At 33.9% G+C, this 21862-nt stretch overlaps 3 protein-coding genes and 1 long non-coding RNA gene across 5 annotated transcripts; 2 read left to right on the top strand and 2 right to left on the bottom strand.

The window, feature by feature from the left end:
- The first annotated feature begins 1245 nt into the window (after window positions 1-1245).
- Window positions 1246-5431, top strand: LOC133689968 (transcription factor bHLH35-like). 2 transcript variants are annotated; one of them, XM_062110089.1, is made up of 5 exons: window positions 1246-1474; window positions 1581-1747; window positions 1879-2118; window positions 2199-2369; window positions 5136-5431. In XM_062110089.1, exons 1-5 carry the CDS (start codon window positions 1459-1461, stop codon window positions 5223-5225), a joined length of 684 nt encoding a protein of 227 aa, XP_061966073.1. In that variant the 5' UTR covers window positions 1246-1458; the 3' UTR covers window positions 5226-5431. The 2 variants fall into 2 exon arrangements, with proteins under 2 accessions (XP_061966073.1, XP_061966072.1); XM_062110088.1 differs by having other exon boundaries at window positions 1248-1474; window positions 1585-1747.
- A 3653-nt stretch (window positions 5432-9084) lies between these two features.
- LOC133690024 (uncharacterized) lies at window positions 9085-13270 on the top strand. The gene is made up of 2 exons (XM_062110167.1): window positions 9085-10287; window positions 12801-13270. The coding sequence occupies exons 1-2, from the start codon at window positions 9235-9237 to the stop codon at window positions 12957-12959; spliced, it is 1212 nt and encodes a 403-aa protein (XP_061966151.1). The 5' UTR covers window positions 9085-9234; the 3' UTR covers window positions 12960-13270.
- A 1254-nt stretch (window positions 13271-14524) lies between these two features.
- LOC133688654 (uncharacterized) lies at window positions 14525-16250 on the bottom strand. Its single transcript, XM_062108224.1, has 3 exons — window positions 15971-16250; window positions 15364-15564; window positions 14525-14737 (listed from the first exon to the last, which is right to left on the bottom strand). Exons 1-3 carry the CDS (start codon window positions 16079-16081, stop codon window positions 14702-14704), a joined length of 348 nt encoding a protein of 115 aa, XP_061964208.1. The 5' UTR covers window positions 16082-16250; the 3' UTR covers window positions 14525-14701.
- A 4026-nt stretch (window positions 16251-20276) lies between these two features.
- LOC133688445 (uncharacterized) lies at window positions 20277-20784 on the bottom strand. The gene is made up of 2 exons (XR_009841146.1): window positions 20661-20784; window positions 20277-20571 (listed from the first exon to the last, which is right to left on the bottom strand). It is a non-coding gene; the product is annotated as an uncharacterized LOC133688445 (long non-coding RNA).
- Window positions 20785-21862: the final 1078 nt, after the last annotated feature.

Raw genomic sequence — 21862 nt, 5'->3', positions numbered from 1 at the left:
AAAAAAAAAATTATAACAAATGATGTATTGTCTACCTGTCTAAAATCCAACCACTATAATGATGGCTGAAAAATCAAGAAGCTATTTTTTAGCGTAAAAATTCATTTTCAACATAATTTCACCTATAAACACATATTAAACATCTTTAGAACCTTAAAAAAATCAATTTATAAACTCAAAAAAATCCCGAAAACTCTAGAAACACAAATCAAACTAGGAAATTTTTTTTCTCTTTCAACCCTGATCTATTTTTTCAAGCAAGATGAATGTTAAAAAATAACCTAATAGGACCCTCTAGTTAAATGGAACCTGTTGGCACTAAGAATAATAACATTCATCTTCAAAACAGGGTTATATACAATTTTCTCTCTCCTTCGTTGGTTTTAGATGATTTTTTCTCTTTTCTCTTAAACTTAAAAACTAAAATATTAAGAAAATAAATTTTTAATTCAAAACTTGAATTGCAAAACCTGGATAGAAAATTAAGAAAAAAAGAAGAAGTAGGTGGATTAAAAAAAACAATTCTAGCAAATTTAAGATTTGTCATGGGATCTCCCCTTGTTTTATAGTTTAGTTCTTTTTTGGTGAAATTTTGCTTTCCTTAACAAAATTTACGAAATTGGTCATTAAGCTACAATTAGAAAAAAAAATTGAGAATGAAAATAAAAAAAATTGAATTATTGTGAACTGCTAAAATATTTTCAAAATGGAATGTAACTTGTTATTTCATATTAGTACATTTTGTAATAATTGTTAGAACTATTATGTTTGTTAAAAAAAATCTCAAATTTTGTTTTTAAAATGTTAAGTGTTTCAATGTCGATCAAGGACTGAACTTGATGTTTATAAGTATACTTTAAATTATTGAAAATGTAGAATCCAGATTAACTAATTAACCCCTATATGTTTTCTCATTTTATTGGTATATATTTAAAAATTAATTAAGTGTTTTTGCATATCATTTAGCAAATCCATCTAGCATCACAAAACGTGAGATTTTGTTCACACCGTCCAAATAAAAGACACTCAGCTCCAAACTTAATTCCACACACACACACACACTAGGTTTTTACAAAAAAAAAAATAAATTATTATGGATATTAATTGGATGTGGCATCACCCAACAACCTATGGACGGTTATGATCCTTCCAAGAAACATCTAATAAGACATGGGAGCCACATGTGGTTTAATAGCTCCCATTCCGTTCATTTTTCACCTCTTTCCTCCCCCCCAGAACAACACCCCACTTCTTGTCGATTCTTGGAAAAAAAATAATATATATACACACGCACACCAAATCCCACCATTAGAGGAAGGCATCATTTCCCTTCTCTATCTCTCTTCTCTTCTCTCTCAGAAAACACAAGCTCACCCCCTTCCACTGCTCCCATGGAATCTATTGAGAATATTGGTGAAGAATACCAAAATTACTGGGAAACAAAAATGTTTCTCCAAAATGAGGAGTTTGATAGGTATACCTTCTCCATGCATGGTTCTTGTTTCTTTTTTGTCCTTTCACTTGATTAGTTGGGGTCTTGGAACTTACCAAAGGAAAGATGTTTTTTTTTTTTTTTTGAGGTAGATGGGCAATAGATGAGGCTTTTTCAGGGTACTATGACTCCAGTTCGCCGGACGGAGCAGCTTCATCGGCAGCCTCTAAGAATATTGTTTCAGAAAGGAACAGAAGGAAGAGACTCAATGAAAGACTCTTTGCACTTAGAGCCGTGGTCCCCAACATTACCAAGGTGATGACATTAAGACATACTAATCAACATTTATTTTTTATTATATAGGTACTAGCTAAGCTAAATCATTGAGTGACTCTGAACTCTACATTTATTATTATTATTATTATTTAATATTTTTGTCACTCTAGATGGACAAGGCATCAATAATTAAAGACGCTATTGAGTACATCCAAGAATTGCATGAGCAAGAGAGAAGAATTCAAGCTGAAATATTGGAACTAGAATCTGGGAAATTGAAGAAAGATCCGGGTTTTGATGTATTTGAGCAAGAGCTACCAGTGCTTCTGAGATCCAAGAAAAAGAAAATTGATGATCGATTCTGTGATTTTGGAGGATCCAAGAATTTTTCTCGTATTGAACTTCTTGAAGTAAGTCCCTCATCTCTCTCCTTAATCATGGCATATATAAAGATGGTGGGCTGATTTTGTACTCTGCTCTACTCTCGCAGCTAAGGGTTGCTTACATGGGAGAGAAGACATTATTAGTGAGCTTGACATGTAGTAAAAGAACAGATACAATGGTGAAACTTTGTGAGGTTTTTGAATCTTTGAGAGTCAAAATTATTACAGCTAATATCACAACTGTCTCAGGGAGAGTATTGAAGACAGTCTTCATCGAGGTCACTCTCTTTTCTCTTCCACATCTTAATTTCTCTTCATACATCATCTCACTCCACGTGTCACACATACGGCACTAAAACAAAAAAACTCGAAGTTTTTTGGAGACAACTTTTGTGAATATTTCTCTTAAAAAAAATAAAATTAAGGTGATTCATGATTGCTATAACTTTGATTAAGGTGTTATATCTTCTACATTAATTGATAAACATTATGATTTGATTTAGGATTAAGTCCTCTTTGTTTTCTTCTGGCCAAATTTTGAAGTTTTATTTTTATTTAAAATTAATTCTTTTTATGTTTTCAATCGTTTTCAATAGCATTCATAGTTACATTCACTAAAAATCAAAATGTAGAGTAGAAATTTCAACTCAAAGGAAGATAAATGAACTCCGCAACTTTCAAGATAAACCACCTCCATTAAGACGGACGTACAAATCAAGATTATTGTCCGATTAGAGCTGCAAATATCAACCAATTTTTCGCCGGTGTCATGATAATAGTTTAGTTGTACCGTGGATTCGAATACTTTTTTTTTTCCGGCTTGTATGCACCTAACCAGATTAAAGAAAAAAGATAGAGAAAAAGATGGCGTCCTATCATCACATAGAAGAGTATCAAAGGGCAAAGTGAAAATAGTGGCATAAAAAAAGACGGGCATATAGGGTTGGGAACTGATAAGACTACTTTAATAAAGTGGGATCATACCACTATAATAATGTTAGCAAATTAGGGCAATCATGAATGGTGTCAGCCAGAGTGTTTTCGAATAAAACAAGTCGAGAGAGCAAAGTGATGGGAGGACCCCATCAATTTTCCACCATGTACAAGCATAAATAATCTTCCCCCCTTCTCTTTTTTTTTTCTTTTTCTTTTTTGTGATAATCTACAATTGTTTATGTGGCAAGTGGTATCTTTCCTTGTTTGATCAAGATGTTTGCCCACTAAATTCCCACAAACAAGAAACTAAGATCACTTAAAAAAGGGGTCTTGTAACTCATTATTACATCATGAATTGTGTTAGGCACACAATTAAAAACCAACTAAACCAAATGTAAACCTCAATGATCAATGAAAAAGGAGGGGTTGATTTTACAACATTAATATCCTATTTGTTTTTATGTTTCAAGAGTATTTTAAAAAAAATTATAGTTTTTTATTTTTTTATTTGTTTTAAATTAATATTTTATTTGTATTTTCATATAATTTTAATGTATTCATCTCAAAAATTATTTTAAAAAGAAACAAAAATCTTACTCTGGACACCCCTAAAACTCAATTTCAATGGCTATTATGTTTGAAAAAGACATCTAGATTTCTTACAATATTTTCAACGAAGACAACTAAATTGTACTTACAACAGTGAAACGTAATGGCACCGCAATAAATTAGCTGAAAAAAGAGTTTACAATGTATATTGCTTACCCAAAAATAAGGCGTGTTCCCCGTATTTTCAAATATGGAGAAGCAAAAGCAGACAAATCTCATGGCATAAAAGGATATGAGATGTGAACAGATGCAATAAACCGTGTTTCAAATTCTGATAAGCCGTGTTGTCCGTTCTCTTCTTGATTAGGTAAGGGCTGCGGTTTGCTTTAGATCAAACCTCCAAACAGGAACCTTCCATCTTTGTAAACAAAGCCAAAAGCCACGATCCAAAAAGCTAAAATGGGCATTTCATGAACAGTTCTGTTTTAGTCACATTCTGGTGTGCAGCTGTTTAATTTATGGATCATTTTTTTATTCTTTATTTTGATCTTGTTTTTCTCCAATCTTGTTGGATCGATCACATGATATAAAACTAACCAGACATTTTTTTAAACCCCGAGCTCTTGTTGACATAAAGATATAGAAATTGCAGGTATCATTGTTATTATTATCTTGGTTGCAAGTCTTTATCGGCTGAGATTGCAAGATCTTTTTTCTCATTTTTTTTTCCCATCATTCAACTAGCTAGAGATGATTTTGTGCATCGCGTCAACCTGTTTTTCGAGCACTGTGCTCTCATGATTAATTATAAATATATTTTGAATTACGATTATGACTAGCTAGATGACGTTTGTGCCTACTAGCTGGATTATAATTAATACTCCCATTAGATTTTATTTGCATTCCTAGCGTGAGCTCTTCAATATTTGCCATTAGTATATTTTTTTAATGTTTTGGTAGCCTTACAAGATGATGTTTAGGGCCCATATAATCTTTTAATTCATGAATTGATGCCTGCATTTTGTTATTAGCTCGACATTAAATTAACTCCTCCACAATAAACGGTTGGATTATGTGGAGAGCATGGCATATTTTTAGTACATGTTAAGAAGGAAAGAATATAAAGTATTTAATTAGCTGGATTCTGCTTTAATTAATGTGCGATAGGTATAGCATGATCTTTTGGAAAACTAGAGTTCATCAACATTTTGTCGTCTATATAATTTTTTGAATAATTTAATCAACTGTTCTTTGTTCTTTACATTTAAAAACCCTACTTGTGTTAAAAAAAAAAAAACCCTACTTGTGTTCGAACAGTGTGGCCCCTGTTCCACGGCGGGCTTATGCTATGTAGGGTTAATCTATACTCCATTGTCCCCTTAAGTGATCTCTAATAAGATTATAATAAATAATGGTTGCCCCCTTAAGTGACGCAAGGGTAACGCACTAATCTCCATCTTCCTCCTGCGAAATAGCATTGGCTTAAGATCCTGGATTTGCACATTTGAGCTTTGGTGAAATAAAAGACTGATAAAGCATTTGCCAAATTTGTCTTGCAGGCAGATGAAGAAGAGAAGGATAATTTGAAGACAAGAATTGAAACAGCTATCGCAGCTCTTAATGATCCTCTAAGTCCTATGAGCATGTAACTAACGTGACATCCATGCACAATACATATCACTTTGCAACCATTGTTTTTTTTTTCCTCTTTGTTGAGGTTTTTCCATCCTTGTTTCCTTGATGAAGAGTCTGTAGTTTTCTTCTTCTTCTTCTTCTTCTTCTTCTTTCTCCTGGACTTTTCTCCTTCTGTTGCTAAGTGAAGCCACCATCAAATAATAATTGTGCCTTCCAGAAATATATTTCTTCTAAGTTACGACTTTTCAGCTCAAACAAAAACAAAACAAAGCTTTGAGTATATACAAGGAATGATTTTCTCGAGGTGACTTGAGAATATACAAGGACGCCACTAATTATTCTATTCACTATAGAATTTATCAGCAACGATTATAACAGCAGAAATCATATTTTCTGAAAAAGATTACCAATTTGTCGTCTTTAATTTCTGGCAGGTGAAAAGGAGAGATCAAACCTAATCCAAATCTCCGACCACAATTGAGTTTCCAATCTCCGACCACTTGCTGTCATGTAAAGATGCAATCTTTTTTATTGTTTTCTTTTCTTAATTTATTACTCTAAAACGAAAATATAAAATAAGAATAAACAGCGAAGTATCAAAAGATTCTATGTTTCGTCTAGTGGAATTAAGAATTTGTTCACTTCAACGGTGAAAATCTAGGCGCCTAATCCTTCCAAATCTAACCTTTACGTCCGTCATCTGCAACCTAACCAGTTTGTTCTTCCATCACAACTAACCAGCTACAAAAAAACCTACCCTTTACCCTCCAACACAAACACTTGTCACCCAAAAACCAAATCTTTATCCTTCACAGCCCCAACGGAGAAACTCTGTTGGTTTTTCTACAGAGACCAGGATTTATTTTGAGAGATTTCCTACCTGGCTTGACTACCAGACCCTTAGGAAATCTTTTACCAGGTTTGGCCACGTGATTCATCTCTTCGTATCAAAAAGGCGAAACAAGAAGGACATTTATGTTTGGATGAAGAATAGCTTGGTTGGGTTGCATTACAGAAGGGGTAAACTATCAGAAAATCAAAATGGATTTGATTGATTGTGCCGTGCAATTTCACGATTTTCGATTCATGGGTGCCTCTCAAGCCTTAATATCACATTTTCCGATTCAATGATGGAGGCATTTGAATCGGACATTTAAGTTTGGCCTAATTATTTTGAAGAATTAAGACCATGGATAAACTCGGGCTCGCCTAGATTACTATATATGACCTCCCAGTTATGCCTTGGAATGTATCTTGTATGAGGAACATTCTGTCAAAGTACGGAAGGGTTATCAGTTCTTATAGAATCATTCTTCGTTTCAATACAACGGATACTCTGAAATTTCTGATAAGAACGCGATTTACAAGGGTAATTAAAGAAACATTATTCTGCAGTTCAATGGAAAGGACTACCAGATAAAAATTCAGGAATTGGATGATCCACACTATTCAGAATTTGAAACCATTGATTATGGTATGAAGAATTCCAGTCCACAGCTATAAGAAGATGATGAGGATGATTCTCGATTCTATAATGACAGTGAAAGAAACATGGATAAAATCTGAGTTCAATCAAGTGTTGATAGGGAGACTTGTGTTGATGAGTTCATGAATCCTTGGTTTCAGTCTCCCCCACTCTGCTTCCTGGTATTTCAGAGGCTTCGGACAGGAAAAATAAACATGAGAATTAAGAAGAAGAAGAAAGAAAAGGTGGGTTGGGCTATCTGTACAATAGGCTAAAAGGCCATCATTCCTAAAAAAGAAAAAGTGGCCCGTCTTGTTCAAGGCAAATATCATTATTAGCCCATTTTTAAGCCAATTTCTTTATAAAACTTTTGGAAGTGGTTACAATTATTCTTCCTTTTTTATTCAACTAGTTTACGTGTGACTCAAAATTATTATATTCTTTTTTTTTATTTTAAGGTTGCATGTTTTATATTGACTTATATTTAAAAAAAAATAATAAAGTTTTTAGATAAACAACACCTTTTGCAACTATACTCTTATTTATTTTATTTTTTATTATTATCCTTTTGTAAAAAAAATTTATAGATTATATTATATATTATTTAACATATCTGACCATACTCTTCCATTCATAAATCACAAGAAAATAACATGTGAGAATTAAGAAGAGAAAAAAATTTTAAAGGCTTGAAAAAACAAAATGCTTTTACTTTAAACATGAGAGTTTTTATGCAAGTGATACAAGGTTTTATCAAGTTTTGGTAGAGAATATTATTATCCAGAAAATAAAAAATACTTTGTAATCATAAAAGACATTATATAAGGAGATGTTATATAAAAATGTAGAGATTTAAATATAGATTCCTAATAGGGTTTTAATAGAGACAAGATCTTATGGTGGATATTTTTTAGGGAGTTATATTTGCAAAAATAAAATTTTTTATGAAGATATGAAAACCTTTCCTTAGAGACATGGAAAATTTAATGAAAACGTCAAGATCTTGTTATAGAGATTTTCATAGAGTCACTGAAAACATGGAGAAAGTACTGCTTTTATTCAAAAAGTTTAAAATATAAAGATTTAATTTTAAAAATTATCTAATCTTGAGTATTGCATCATATGAATTTTTACCTATTTGTTTAGGTTGCATCTTCTTATTTATAAATTGTTAGAAATTATCTTCTAGAGATCAATCTTTTAATCTTTTTTTCATGGCATGTTATTCTTTAATATCATGACTATGGTCAAGTAAAAATAACAAAATTTGTTAGGATTTCTTGTGTTCATGTTATTTTTTTATTGAATATGGATATTGTAACCAATTTTGACTCCACATCCAAAGAAAAAATAAAAAAAGATTGGGCAGCAAAATGAAAACCAAGTGAAGAAAAAGGGATTGAAAAAAAAAAAAGAGTTCAAGTCTCTCAAATACAATTTTTTTTTGTAATTATGGATATCCGAATAAGTTTATGCGCATTTCAACTAATCCTCCAAGGCCTTGAAGTTAACAATTAAGTAAATTTTCAGTGGTCTTGAGATTTGTGGCACTCAAACCAATGATCTCTTGAGGATAAATTCAAGACCCGACAAATTAAGATATAATTTTAAAAAACATCTTTGAAATGAAAAGTTTAAGAGATAGAGGGATAAAAGGATAGGTAGACAAAGATAAAATATCATATGGTTAAAAAAATATATATTATAGAAGGCTAGACAGATAATACAAAAAAAAAAAAAAAAGATAGAAAAACATTTATAGAGAGACACAAAAGAAAAATCACGAGAGAATATTAGTTAAAAGACAAATTTACAAGTGATAAGAGTCATAAAAGAAGAAGAAGAGAAATTTGATAAAAATATTTAAAAGAAAAAAGAAAAAAAAGAGAGAATTTAAACTTTAGCCCAAATTTTTGGTTCCCTCAGTCGACCCTCTCTCTCACACAAAATAACAGTACCTCCATAATCAACCATGTATATTGTCCCTTTTCAATTCACACCATGACAGTAGCTTTCCTACTCCAAGATCAAACCTCCATCATAGCCACCAGAAGTTTCTTCACCCACCAGACCTAGTTCCTTTATCTTCTTTCAACCATAAGACTAGTCATCGTTCCCTCTTCTCCAGCAGCGGTAGTGCAGTAATAACCAACAACGACTCTTATCTCTTTCTCGTGGTCTCTCTCCATTTTATTAAATCAAGCAATGCCCAATGGCATTGATTTTTCCATAATTAAATGCTATCTTTATTAGTTTTTTTTTTTTTGGAGAAACTACAGACTACAGAGTGCATCCGATTCCTACAATTTTTCAGTATTTCACCTCGGCCCTTAATGTTTAAAACTTATCACCGTCAACCTTGTAGTTTCAATTTGTTTGCTTATCATCAAATTAGTCCTTATGCTACAACCTATATTTCAATCGAGTCATCAGTTGAGCAAGGCAGAGCCTCAACATTGTGACCGATCCATTGAGCAAAGGCTTCATTGAACATTCTTCACGCACTCCTTCTCTCTCTCTCTCTAACCTCAAATAATTCCTCCCTCTCTTTCTCTGCCATGGACTTGATAGCCAGCTATGCTTCTTCAGATGAAGAAGAAAAGGACCAGCCCCAGCCCCAGCAACGGCACCAAACTCCAGCCTCTCCTCCAGGAAAACCCTCTCTGTTCTCTTCTCTTCCGCAGCCCAAATCTTCTTCTTCTCTCTTCTCTTCTCTTCCACAACCCAAACAAGAACCCACCTCAAAACCCCAAGTTATACCCCAAAACAACAACCTTAGAATTGCTAATTTCAAAGAAGAAGATAAAAGGCCAACCTTCAAATCTACAACCTCTCTTTTCTCTTCTTTACCACAGCCAAAAACCGAAACTTTACAGCAGCCCACATCAAATTTAACGCCTGTAGACAGTAATCCCAAAAGGGTTGTTCAATTTAAGCCTCCCATTAACAGGCCTTCAATTTTAGACGAGGAGGATGAAGATGAGGAGGAGAAGAAGGAGAAGGAGAGAAAAAGAAAAAAGACTGAGTCTTTGTTGCAATCTGATTCTTCTTCAGTGAAGGGTTTCTTGTCTAGTATACCTGCACCAAGAAATTCATCTACTTTAGGGGTTGGTTCTTTGGGTTCTGGGTCTGGAAGGAGGTCTGTGATTGAATCTGAGGGGCCCACTTCAAGTTCTGGCGGTGTTGGAGCAGAAAACGAATCTGGGGTTGAGCAAAGTAGTGAGGGACATGTGAGTTATGATGGTGGTTATGTAGGTTTTGATCACAATGGAGGGGATTATGTGAATTATGGTAGTTATGAATCCGGGGCTGATCAAAGTGTTGCTCAAAATGTTGGTGGTGATGGTGTTAGTTATGGAGGGTATGAGAGTTATGGTGGTTATGGAGATTCTGGGCAGTATGGGAGTAATTGGGATGATCGGTCAGTGGCAGCAGTGGCTGAGACTGGAAGTGGAGGGGCAGCTGAAAGTGCATTGAGAATGATGGGGAAGAGAAGAAGGAATGAGATACCAACTGAAATTATTGAGGTGAAGCAGGATGAGTTGATTAAGAATCGACCAAGGGAGGACCAGGTTAAGTCAACTGGAATCGCTTTTGGCCCAGCTTATCAGGTATTGCATTTATTACTTTTTGTTTTTGTGCGTGGTTCTTTCAGTTTGTTTGTTGAAGATGATTTAACTTGTGTGGAGATTTTGATTTGTGGTTTATTTGTAGTTGGGGAACTTATGTAATATTGCATTGATTGGTGTTTTTCAATTGATAATGAGTTTATTATACATATATGGCATAACTTATATTGCTTTCTGAATTATAACGTTCCGCTCTCAATAAGCTATACTGTCCTGTTTCATCTCATCAATGTTTGCTTTGACCATGCCAATGCAATGCCTTGACTGCTTTAGTGCTTTTACAATTGTTTGCTGAAGAGGGATATGAGGTTTTTATTTTATGTATCAAATGCTTTAGGAATTGCAGTTCTACATTGAGAAACAAACGCATGGATTGATAATTCAACTTTTGCAAACATGCTATTGATGTATCAAAATGGTTACTTGTGTTTTTTGAAACTATCTATTAGTGTAGTTAAGCTAGAGTTCTATTCCTGTATCTGTTTCCCTCTGGTCAATCATATCTGTGAAGCTTAATTCCATCCAAGGCTAAGACTTTTATTTGAAGTTGGTTCTTAATAAGAAAACACTACCGAACTACTGCAAGTGACAAGGCCTTGCAAGGCATAGTACTTGAACCCTGGTCTGGGTCTGCGTCTTAACATTTGGTACATAAAGAGTCATTTGTCCTACATAATCTAGTGACATGAGATAGTGTGTATTGGTGTTTTGGCTATTTGAGGAGCAGTGAGAATCTCCAACTAAAGTGGAGGATCTCTTTCTGATGTCTTCCTAGTGGGCTTTCTGTGAGGACTGCAAAATGCTCTCGTTTGGAGTATAGGATGAGAAGCTCTAGATTCTAGAATCCCCAAGAATCATAAACTGTATTGTTCTCATTTTGTTCATCTTCATGGGGGACTCATAGAAAAAGTAGAAAGGACTTAAAAACAAATTCTGAAAATGGGCAGTTCTCCATGAATATTTTCAAGTCCACTTCAAAATGCCTTTTCTTTCCACATCAAGTACACACTCGAATCCCTAGAGATTCTACTCAGACTAAATTACAAAAATAATTTTACTACTATTTCAAGTGCAGAACACATAAATCATATAATGTTTTAAGAATTTAAGAATAGACTACTATGGTCTGACCTGTAAAACCATGAAAAGTTTGCTTGTACTGGAACCGGACAAGAATCAGCATGTTGGTGACTCAAAATTCGAATTTCAATTTCAATTTGAATGATGATTTTTTTATATTTCATGAAAATTCAATCTGTAAATTCGAATTTCAATTTGAATGATGATTGTTTTATATTTCATGAAAATTCAATGTGTAATCTTAGCATTCAATGTGTATTGTTATATTTGGATGTGAAAGGCATCTGGTGTTCAAACGATCCCTCCGTTGCTCTAGAATGAAGGGGGCGGTTACCATTGCTGTACTATAGAAAGCTATTGGGTGTGAGTCAATGAGTAAGGCAGGAGTTTGAGCATCACAAGTGTTTCCTCATAGGAACATACTGCTTTAAATTCAGATGACATCTGATATCATTAAATCGAAGATCATTTTAATGCATACTGGAGAAAATCATCAGTTTGTCTGTGATAAAACCTCAAGATCCTTAGTCATTTAAAGTCAAAACCTTGTTATATGTTTCAATTTGGTAGATTATTAAGGTTGGAAACAAGAAAGGGGCCATTTCCAGTGCACTGGTCAGAATAAGAGCATTGGCAAGTCATTATGAGAATAGACACTTAATGCAAAATTCTGAAGAATAGGACCCTACCTGGAATAATTGTCTTGTTGTCTGTAACTGTAGGTCTGAGAAATTCCACAAATTCAACCAATTCCTTGTCACCAGAATAGTTACTGGAGGAAAACGTCTATGAATTTGAGATGATAAATTCAGATTTTAGTCTTTAGGTGGAAAATCCTTGGTAACTGTTTCATTTTGGTAGATTACAAAGGTTGTAAACCTGCTAGAGGCTATTTTCCAGTGAATTGGTTAGAGTTTGGCTGTTCAGTGCAAGACTGGAGGCAGGGCCTGAGAGAAGTGATCCATGCCAACACTAACAATTAGGAACTTAACTATACTTTGGCTGGTCTCCATAAAGTTTTTCATTTTTGGTTAATTAATCATATCATGGAGAGTATGGGAAGTCAAAAGTCATCATGGCCTGTTTCTCCTAAATGTTGTTTCATGTCTGGCACAACCTGGGGAGAGCTCTTCCAGTTACCAGTGACATCAACTTAATGGCCTAGTTAAATATCCCTGTAGTGTGATAAATTGCTAATTTTGATTAGACTTTGTTGAGCAAGAATCTGAATTTTGATTAGATGTTGTTGAGCAAGAATCTGACATGACCGAAAGAATTTGATTAGTTAAAATCCATGGTTTATTGAACTTGTTTTGTTAGCACATGCCGGGCTTAATTTACGAGTTCTTTTAAGTTTGTCTAGTTAATGTTCAGTTTCATTTCTCCATGTGATAACATATATTTGTCTTCTGTAGCCTGCTTCATCGAAAGGGAAGCCATCGAAACTGCACAAGAGGAAGCATCAAATTGGTACTTTGTACTTTGATATGAAGCAGAAGGAGACAGAATTGACAGAGCGGCGTTCCAAAGGGTTTCTCACTAAAGCTGAAACACATGCCAAGTATGGATGGTGATTTTGAGATGATTTCCATTTTTCTGGTATCAAACAGCTGATGTTGGCTCCCCTCAGATGTTGTTGTGTTTTTGCTATTATTTTCACTGCACTTTTCTTTTTTTCATTCGTCCCGCAAAGAGCCATGCTGATGGTTATAACTTACTAGTAGTGTAATTATGCTAGCACTGTTTTAGAATGTCTCAAGGTGACGATGAACTTAATAGCATCTGATTCTGCTCATGGGAAAAAAGAGAGGCAGCAGCATGCATGAGACTACGGAGCAGTTTGAGAATGCAGCCCACGCTGCTTAAATAATTTTTTTTTTTTAAATTAATATTCTTATATTTTTGGATGGTGTGTTATATTAAAAATATTTTTTTAAAAAAATAAAAAAATATTATTTTGATGTATTTTTGAGAAAAATGTTGCCTAATTTTTAGTTTTTTTTGGTAGTCATTCTGGTACCTCGAAAGAAAATCCATTTAATCATGGAAGTTAGATATATAAAGGCTTGCAAATTAAAAAAAAAAAAAAACCCATCATGAAGGATGAAGTCCAGTTGGTTTTTAGGATTTTTGTATGAATAACAAGCTTTAATATAAATATAATTTTTTTTTTATGCAAGTGTTGTGAATGTTAATCTAATACTTGGAAGTTATTGATAAGAACAGTGAAAATCATTTTATTAGATTTTGAGATGAATTGTTGTTTTAAAATTTTATGTATTGAAGAAACTATAAGAACTGCAAATAATGCTTTATGGTTTATAATATTTATAGTGAAAAAATAAGATAATTTATAGTATTGGTTTCACTTACTAGAGCAAACTACTGTCTCGTTATTGATTCTTCTAAAGTTGAAGGTCTTCGAAGATGCAGATGACATCAAATAAGGAATATTGAGCTTTTAAAATGTGCAGATTATGTTTTCCTCTCAACCTTATAGATGAAATAACCCCTGAAAGTAAGTTCCGAAAGGTATTTTTGTCACTGCATTGTGCTAGCCGAAACAAAAGAACGAAAATGGTCATGGATGGAATTTTTTTATTTTTAAGGGTAATTCAATAATTGCGTAGTGCTAAAAAATAGCTAAAAACCGAGTTGTCCCCGATGAATTTCATAATAAAAAATGTATCATGTGAAAATACCAAATCATCCCCAAAGGCAAGTTCATTGATTTTCTTGGAAAGAAAGAAAAAAGTAATTGCACTCTCATGAATAAACCTTCTAGATGAAAACTTTTCATTTCTTTGTATCTCAGTCCTTGTACTGCTCTGTACTGCATTTGCTTCTAGGTAGGAGATGCGGAAAAGCTTACAGTGAAACTCTGAAATTTCACATACAAATATTCTTCTTTTCTGATCTATCTTTTTGCGAAACACCGTTCTCATGTTGTAAATCTCAAGCAAAGTGGTCTAACTGTTCACATTTATGCAAAACTTGGAAGAAAAACTTACATGAATGTTACACAAGAGGGAAATGTACTTCATGGACCAAAAAATTTAGAATTTAGTCTTGTACTCTGGAGAGTTTCCATCCACAAACATCAAAAGGCAGCATAGCATCAGGAAAAAGAAAGAAAAGGTGAAGGAAAGAAATGCTGAACATTTTAATCTTTAGGTATAAAAGGATTTATGGAGCACTGCCTTTGAGAAAACAATAACTTGAGAATAAACAATCACCAGATTGAAATCCAAACATGGCTTACAATGGCCATATACAGGCTTACCTATAGATTTGAATTAACTAGATTTGGAGATCATCAGAAAGTCGTGCCGTTAAAGCCGAAGAACGGGCGCTGGAGACAAAAGAAAAAAACAAAGATCAAGATAGGTTTCAAAAAACAAGTTTCTCATCTGGAATGCTATAACCAGCCAAGCAGTATATATTTGAATGTGCATGTATATAAAGTACAAGGATATTTTTCATAGCATGACAAAGACTCACCCTTTTTAAACTACGTTTGTCACTGCATTAAATAGTGCATGATATAGAATTTCCTCCAAGTTTTCCCACTTGAAATAAACCGAGATAGATTATCATTTTTTTTTGTCACTTTTTCCAGCAAGCAATTGCTTTGAGACTGAAAGACTAACCTAGTGATGTAAGTAAGTGACAAACACATGGCAGTTTAATCAAGTTTATTGACAGTGAAATGCTAGCAGCTTTGCCAATTTCCCTTATAAATACATATTCATAAACCCCTCTTGATTTCAAGCCAAAAATACTAAGCCAGTGGAGTAAGTAATAGTGAATCAAGTTCCTGTTGACTGGAATGCTAGCAGCTTTGCCTATTTCATATCAATTCATATTAAAAAAAAAAACTCTCTTAATTCTAACCCACAAAGCCTTATAAAACAATAGAAGCAAAACTAAATGTAAATGAGGCCAAAGCCAAAACCAGAGCAGAACCAGTTAACTTACCGGGGAATCGAAAAACTTTATATAAAAACGGGAGCTATCAATGGAGAGCTTAGTTTGAAGAATATCTGCAATAGTTGAACTCAGTTTTGCGTTAACACTTTGCCCAAGTCCACCAATGGAGATTACTTCAGCAAACGCAGCTGGTGCTTCTGTTCCCGCAAATACAATAGGTACCCCTCCATGCATCACAACCATCACATACTGAAAAATACAGCAATATTCCGTCATGACACATCACTGTCAATTCCATCTTCATACAAGTCCAGCATTCAATAGCTTCATGAAAAAAGAAAAGAAAGAAAAACTAAACTAAACACATGAAAAGAAAGACGCATTTGATGTGCACGCCTAGACTGGAGAAGAGTAGACAAGGTTATCCTACGACAAGAAGAAAGACAAAAATTCACGTGGGACACACAAAACATCAGCACAAGCACAGTTGTCCAACCCTGTGTACCGAACACATGCTACTAATTTTGATGTGTCACAGAGAAATTTCATCAAACAGAACGCAGTCATTTAAAGTTTTACAAGAAAAACAAGGACAGAAAACTGAAGTAAAGACACAATTAGTTATAAAGGAAAGTGGTTAAACAGGGTACTTAACAGATTCAGGTTTGCCAATGATTTTAGAAAGAGCCTTGGTGGCATCTTTGAGAATATCGGAGGTTGTAACAGCATCAACTGGTATGTTTGTGAAGAGATTCAAGGTTGGCATTTCTTTTTTCTTTCTGGTGGGAAGGGGAAGGGGAGGGGGAAGGGGCTATGTTGGCTAAGACCTTTCTTTGTTGTATGAATGGATGGATGGGATAGGTTTGGAGATAGATAACGCTTCCTTCCTAAACTACTAGAAGGGAGCTTTTCTGGGATTGGAGGAAAATAATAAATCTAGGCTCAAAAACCATAAAAAAACAAAGAATGGACAGTGCTCGATTTTTATACGACCCACTTAATTTAAAAAAAAAATATATGGTAATAAATATTAATTAATAATTAGATATTGAAAATGACCGTCCTTCAGCTCGATTATGAATATTATACCTAGAATTTGGGAAATATTTAGTTCGGATAATAGAAGGAGCACGACAAGATAATCCAAGGATAAAAGAAATAAAAACTTTGAATTTTGACAAGCACGAGGTAATCCAAAAATACCTCAAACTGATTATGAAAGAATCATTTAGTTTCCATATATATAGTATGAGAATACTTGGGACAGACATCATTTCAATCCAAAAAACATCTGGGTTTTTCATAGAGAAATTCATTCTTTTTTCGTTTATTTATTTTCGCTATATAATTTCTATGGCTATAGGAAAAGTGCAACTTCCATATGAATTCCGGGGTATGGAGAATTTTTTTTTGGTAAACTGCAAATATTTCATCGCATTTTCTTGTTTTTTTCCCGCTAAACTCAAAACTTACAACTGTTTAGCTGATGATGGCAGATAAGCAGAGGTGGACATTTCCAAGACCCTACAAAAACTACGTCCCAAGAGGATTTCCTTCCCTAAATAGTAATCTCAGAAGTAATCAGAAGGAGTTCAGACCACATTTTGTCATGAGTTGCCCGCTCAAATCCTATAACCACTATAGCCTCCTAAAGCAGAAGATCTATAATCACCGTAGAGTCGTCCCACCGCTGAACTTGCAGGATAAGATGTCTCGTCGTTGTACACAGACCGCACACCGCTTTCATGCTTCTCGTAGCTTCTGGTGACTGGTTCTATATGGCTGGCATTGCTTAAACATTCCTGCAGGAAACAGAAGAGAATTCATAGTATGGATGAGCGTTCAGGATTCTATAAGCAAAAACCAGATCATCAATATTGAAAAAAATGTTTTCCTATGAGAAATTGCCATTCATAAATATTTTATGCATATATAGAAAAGCAGGGAACTATTATTGCCATAACTACATGCTCCAACCAAAGACCTATTCGGACAATAAAACAAATATTATGTCTGCACACGTATTGTTATGTCTATGCTCTAGAGGGAGAAGCATGTTCACAAAGCTCCACTCGTTCCCACATTTTTGTCCCAACCTGTCTTAGGATATGCTTTTCCACTCTCCACAGTGCTTTTCCCTCTAACTTATCTACAAAAGCTCACTTCAACTGGACAAAAAACAATAGTTAAAACGAACGGAAGATTATCTATGAAAATCAGTATCCATCCCAAAAACTCTACAAGACCTTAGGCAATTGAGATATATGCCGAGAAATGTGATACCTGAATCAGTTGTTGAGCTGTCTGAACCTGCAATGAGGTTCCTTTTATCTCCACAATTAACTGATCAGGTGATCCCACGCTTTCTTTCACACTTATCGTGGCTCCGCTAGAGTTTCTAATATATGAAATATTTGATTATTTTTATTTTAATAACTAAATAGCCTTAAATCATCAAAATAATATGGTGCTTGGAAGAAGTATTTTAACAAATAGGTTATATAGATCTTTAAATGAAGCATTTTGACATTAAATTGGCCGGGTTTCAGGCTACACCCTGAAGAAATGACAAACTCCTAAGATCAACAGGACTTATAGCTTCAGACAAACCAAAATACCTTATATCCAGTTCACTTGTTGATATGACTGCATTGTAAGATCGCAATCTCCTCTGGATGTTGGCTTGCTTAATAAGATCTTAGAAATGTACTAAAAATATGTATCGTATTTGACAATAAGCAAGAATGCAATTTGACTTAATGGTTTATCATGATAACATGGCTCACTAAGAATGGATTTGGGGAGGATGCCATTGATCTGTTTAATCAATCTAAACATGGAGGACTGAAACCTTAAGCACAAATTTTTGTTGGGGTGTTCTCTACTTGTAATGTCTTGGGTGATATCAACAAGGGAATGTTGCTCTCTAAGTCCATGTGGAAAGAGTTCAGCACTGTCCCCTCACTGGAGCACTATGTGAGCATTGTGGACATGTTGGGAATTAAGTCGATCACCACGAATCTCTACGTCCTCTAAAACTATAAATTTACCAAGAAATTGCAGCCATCTTCCTCGTTAAACACATACTCTCTCTCTCCCTCGCACCGTCGAAGGCATAACTAAGAGGAGTGTAAGCTTTGACTGAAAATCATCTCTAAAGTTAAGTAGTTATTGCATTTCGTATGAGTTTGAACATTTTTTATATGTAATGCCTTTTCAAATAAAAGAGTTATAACTTCATTAAGTTAAATATATACTTTATTAAAAAATGTTTTAATTTAGATAATATACGGGGGGGGGGGGAATTAATAAACAAATACAATTCAAAGATATATTGGAAAATCTCACCCATACACATGTATGAAGGTCTATAAAACTGAAGTATATTCTCTCTGCAATCTTTGTGAGTATATCTACTTACATTTGCCTTCACAAGACAAAAAGTCTTTCTATAGTTAAAAATGAACTTCATGAAGATTTTGGCATGAACCTGAAACAGCATGTTAATTCTTTATCACTCTCCAAGTTTGAAAAGGACGGGGCACACGGTCCTCCAATATACATTTGGTAAGTTCATGGCTGATGAGCAGCCTGTTTTGCTCTAGATGGTCCTGAATCCTGATGGTACTAGGACTAAGGCATGTATAAAGTCTGCAGACTCTGCACAATTGAAGAAAATGGTTCAGTTTCTTTTGCATGGCAGGCTTAATGGGCAGCAAGCCCGGATAACCCTACATCGGTAACTGTCCATCTTCGATAGCCAAGGGTCATTTCTTCTCCTCTTGGAGTTTTCCATGGCTAACCTGCAACTAGCATGGATGTCGCAATCTTTCATTAATCCACGCTGCATGGGATCATTATGGGACAATCTTTCACACCATCTTGCATTCCATGGTGCCATGAGATAGAGTTGATTCATAGGTATCGCAAGACACCCCCTTGATATTATTTTAAGAAATAATTCGATGGATATTCTAAAATAAATAGCAAGACACCCCCTTGATATTATTTTAAGAAATAATACGATGGTTATTCTAAAATAAATAGCATTAATTTCATCATGTTTCCTCCAATAAAGATGTGATGTTATACAAATACGGGTTTTGAATTATTTTTTAATGTTAGGCTGAGCTGATTATTTATATACTTTTACAAAATAATTTTTTTACACGAGATATATAGCAGACTCTTCGAAAATATCTAAGTTAGAAAATACATTAGAGAAAAATAATATATAGTAAAGAGAACGAGAATTTAAGAGAATATATATATCTCATTATTGCTATGTGTGTGGTTATGTGTTATTGTGTGGATTTATCTTTTGTTTTTACTTAGTGACCATAGGTGTTTTATACACTTAATTCAAGTCACGTGAATATATATGTCTAAAGAATAGAATCATAGACATATCATAGTATAAAAGTAATAATTAATGAAGAGTAATTATTTTCACCTCTAACGTACAACGAGTTGTCCATGTGGACATCACATTATCAATTTATGAGACATGACTTTTAGATTGGTATACTGATCATTCATGTGGCCATATTGATAGCTTGTAAAATGAATAATCAGGTGGGTACCGTGTAGAACAAAGAATGCTGGTAGATGATTGCAGTGGCAAGAACATGCTTAAACATTGTTTGGCATGCCGATATTTCTTCTCCTTTTTCTCTTTCTTTGTATTTGCTTGGAGCCTAGTTGGGTCATTTTTCCATTTTCTCTTCTTCTGTTCCAGCTTGGGCTAAACTAGGAACTCAACTGAGAATTTTTAAAGAAGGAAGAGCTTCAATGGGAAAAGAAAGGGAAATTGTTTGGCGTGTGAACAAGGCTACAATCTACCTTTCTGATGATTTGGCAATCTATGGTGGTTTTATTTGGCTTCAATATTGAATTCATCTCAGCAAGTGTTGCCTCTTGGTGAGATGATTTGGCAATCTACCTTTCTGATGCAGTTGGGGTAGCAAAAACATAAATGTTATGAGCAATTATTAGATGGTTCCAAGGTGGTTTTACACTCAATACCTGGTTTTTACCATTCTTTTTTCCTGTAGAACTCTAAAAAGATAAGTTACATATACCCTGAAACCATCGGGTTCCTTAGAGTGCGAGTAAACAATGACAGGAATGATTATGAAAAAGACATGATCTTGAAGATCTAGTACCATGTATTCTGTTTCTTCCTCTATCGTACGTGTCGATCCCAAGATGAACAAGATAACATACGAAGCTGGCTGATATTTGCAGCACCGAAACCTAGTCACATGCATCATGAAATTTCTACAGTCATAAACCCTTGTGCTAGAGGTTATCTGATTTTAAAGGCTATGGGATTTCCAACTCACCCTTGGAAGGATAAGGTACTGTCACATTTTGTCTTCTGCCTCTGTATTCAGGCTGCAACTAGAGGATGTACTTTTGCTGCCAAAAGTGATCAATGCCCGATTGCCAACTAGTTATCAATTCAGACCCTTATTCTTAGAGACTCTTGTCCTGCCCTGCGCTCATTTACAGTTCGGATAAGTTTTTTATGAGGTTAAAAAAAAATACTCGGGATTTACAAATGTTTTTATCTTGCACCAAAAAAAAATATCTTTGATTTCATTTAATTTGATTGGTTCAAAGAAAATATAAATAATCTGTTTAATATAAATAAAAAATCTATTTTAAACATTGAGACGATAATATATTGAATTGACTCGAGTTGATTTGTCAAATCTACAACTCTAGTAATAAGATCATGATAACCCTATGAAAAATAAATTAAAATAAATTGTATAATTTCTAATTAACTCAATGTTAAAAGATGAAGTAGAAAAATAATTCAATTAAAAAACAAGACATGAGTCAATTTGAGTTAATCTGTCAAACCTGCTGTCAAACCCGCAATCAGTGTTATGAGACCGGGATAACTTCATAAAAAATAAATCAAAATAAATTATGAAACTCGATTCTCAATCAACTCAATGTCGAAGTATGAATTTTTTTTAAAATCAATTAAAAAATAACAAAAAAAAAATAACTCGAGTCAACTCAAGTGAACTCACTAAACTCATTACTTGAGTCATGAGACTTGTATAACCTTATAGAAAACAAATAAAAAAAATAATTAGAGTTAACTCATGGTAATTTACTAAACTAATGACTCAGGTCATGAGGTTGAGATAACATAATAAAAGACAAAACAAACAAATTATGAAGCATAATTTTTAATTAATTCAATATTAAATGATGAAATTGAAAAAAAATCAATTTTAAAAAATAAATAAAAAGAATACCTAAGTCAACCTAAGTTATCTAACTAAACTAATGGCTCGGTAATGAGATATGGATAATTTTATAGAAAGCAAACTAAAACAAATTATAAAACTTAAATTTTAATCATTAAAAAATTAAAAAATAAAATTAAAAAAATCCAATTAAGAAAAAAGATAAGCTAACTAGGTGAACCTGCTAAATCTATGACTTGAGTTACAAGGCTATGATAACCTTATAAAAAATAAATCGAAACAAATTATGAAACTTAATTAATAATAAATAAAAAATT

The sequence above is a fragment of the Populus nigra genome, chromosome 3 (genome assembly GCF_951802175.1).
Source record: "Populus nigra chromosome 3, ddPopNigr1.1, whole genome shotgun sequence".
NCBI classification, from domain to species: domain Eukaryota; kingdom Viridiplantae; phylum Streptophyta; class Magnoliopsida; order Malpighiales; family Salicaceae; genus Populus; species Populus nigra.
This window is presented reverse-complemented; position numbering and strand designations above follow the sequence as displayed.

What these genes read in the sequence shown, in the direction of transcription:
- LOC133689968 (XM_062110088.1), top strand. Translation starts at nt 1,392, where the DNA reads ATGGAATCTATTGAGAATATTGGTGAAGAATACCAAAATTACTGGGAA. An exon ending in TGGTCCCCAACATTACCAAG is followed by an intron (nt 1,748 to 1,878) that starts GTGATGACATTA and finishes TTGTCACTCTAG; the next exon opens with ATGGACAAGGCATCAATAAT. An exon ending in CTCGTATTGAACTTCTTGAA is followed by an intron (nt 2,119 to 2,198) that starts GTAAGTCCCTCA and finishes CTACTCTCGCAG; the next exon opens with CTAAGGGTTGCTTACATGGG.
- LOC133690024 (XM_062110167.1), top strand. Translation starts at nt 9,235, where the DNA reads ATGGACTTGATAGCCAGCTATGCTTCTTCAGATGAAGAAGAAAAGGAC. An exon ending in CTTTTGGCCCAGCTTATCAG is followed by an intron (nt 10,288 to 12,800) that starts GTATTGCATTTA and finishes TGTCTTCTGTAG; the next exon opens with CCTGCTTCATCGAAAGGGAA.
- LOC133688654 (XM_062108224.1), bottom strand. Translation starts at nt 16,081, where the DNA reads ATGCCAACCTTGAATCTCTTCACAAACATACCAGTTGATGCTGTTACA. An exon ending in TCATTGGCAAACCTGAATCT is followed by an intron (nt 15,565 to 15,970) that starts GTTAAGTACCCT and finishes TGTATTTTTCAG; the next exon opens with TATGTGATGGTTGTGATGCA. An exon ending in TAAAGTTTTTCGATTCCCCG is followed by an intron (nt 14,738 to 15,363) that starts GTAAGTTAACTG and finishes TTTTGTCTCCAG; the next exon opens with CGCCCGTTCTTCGGCTTTAA.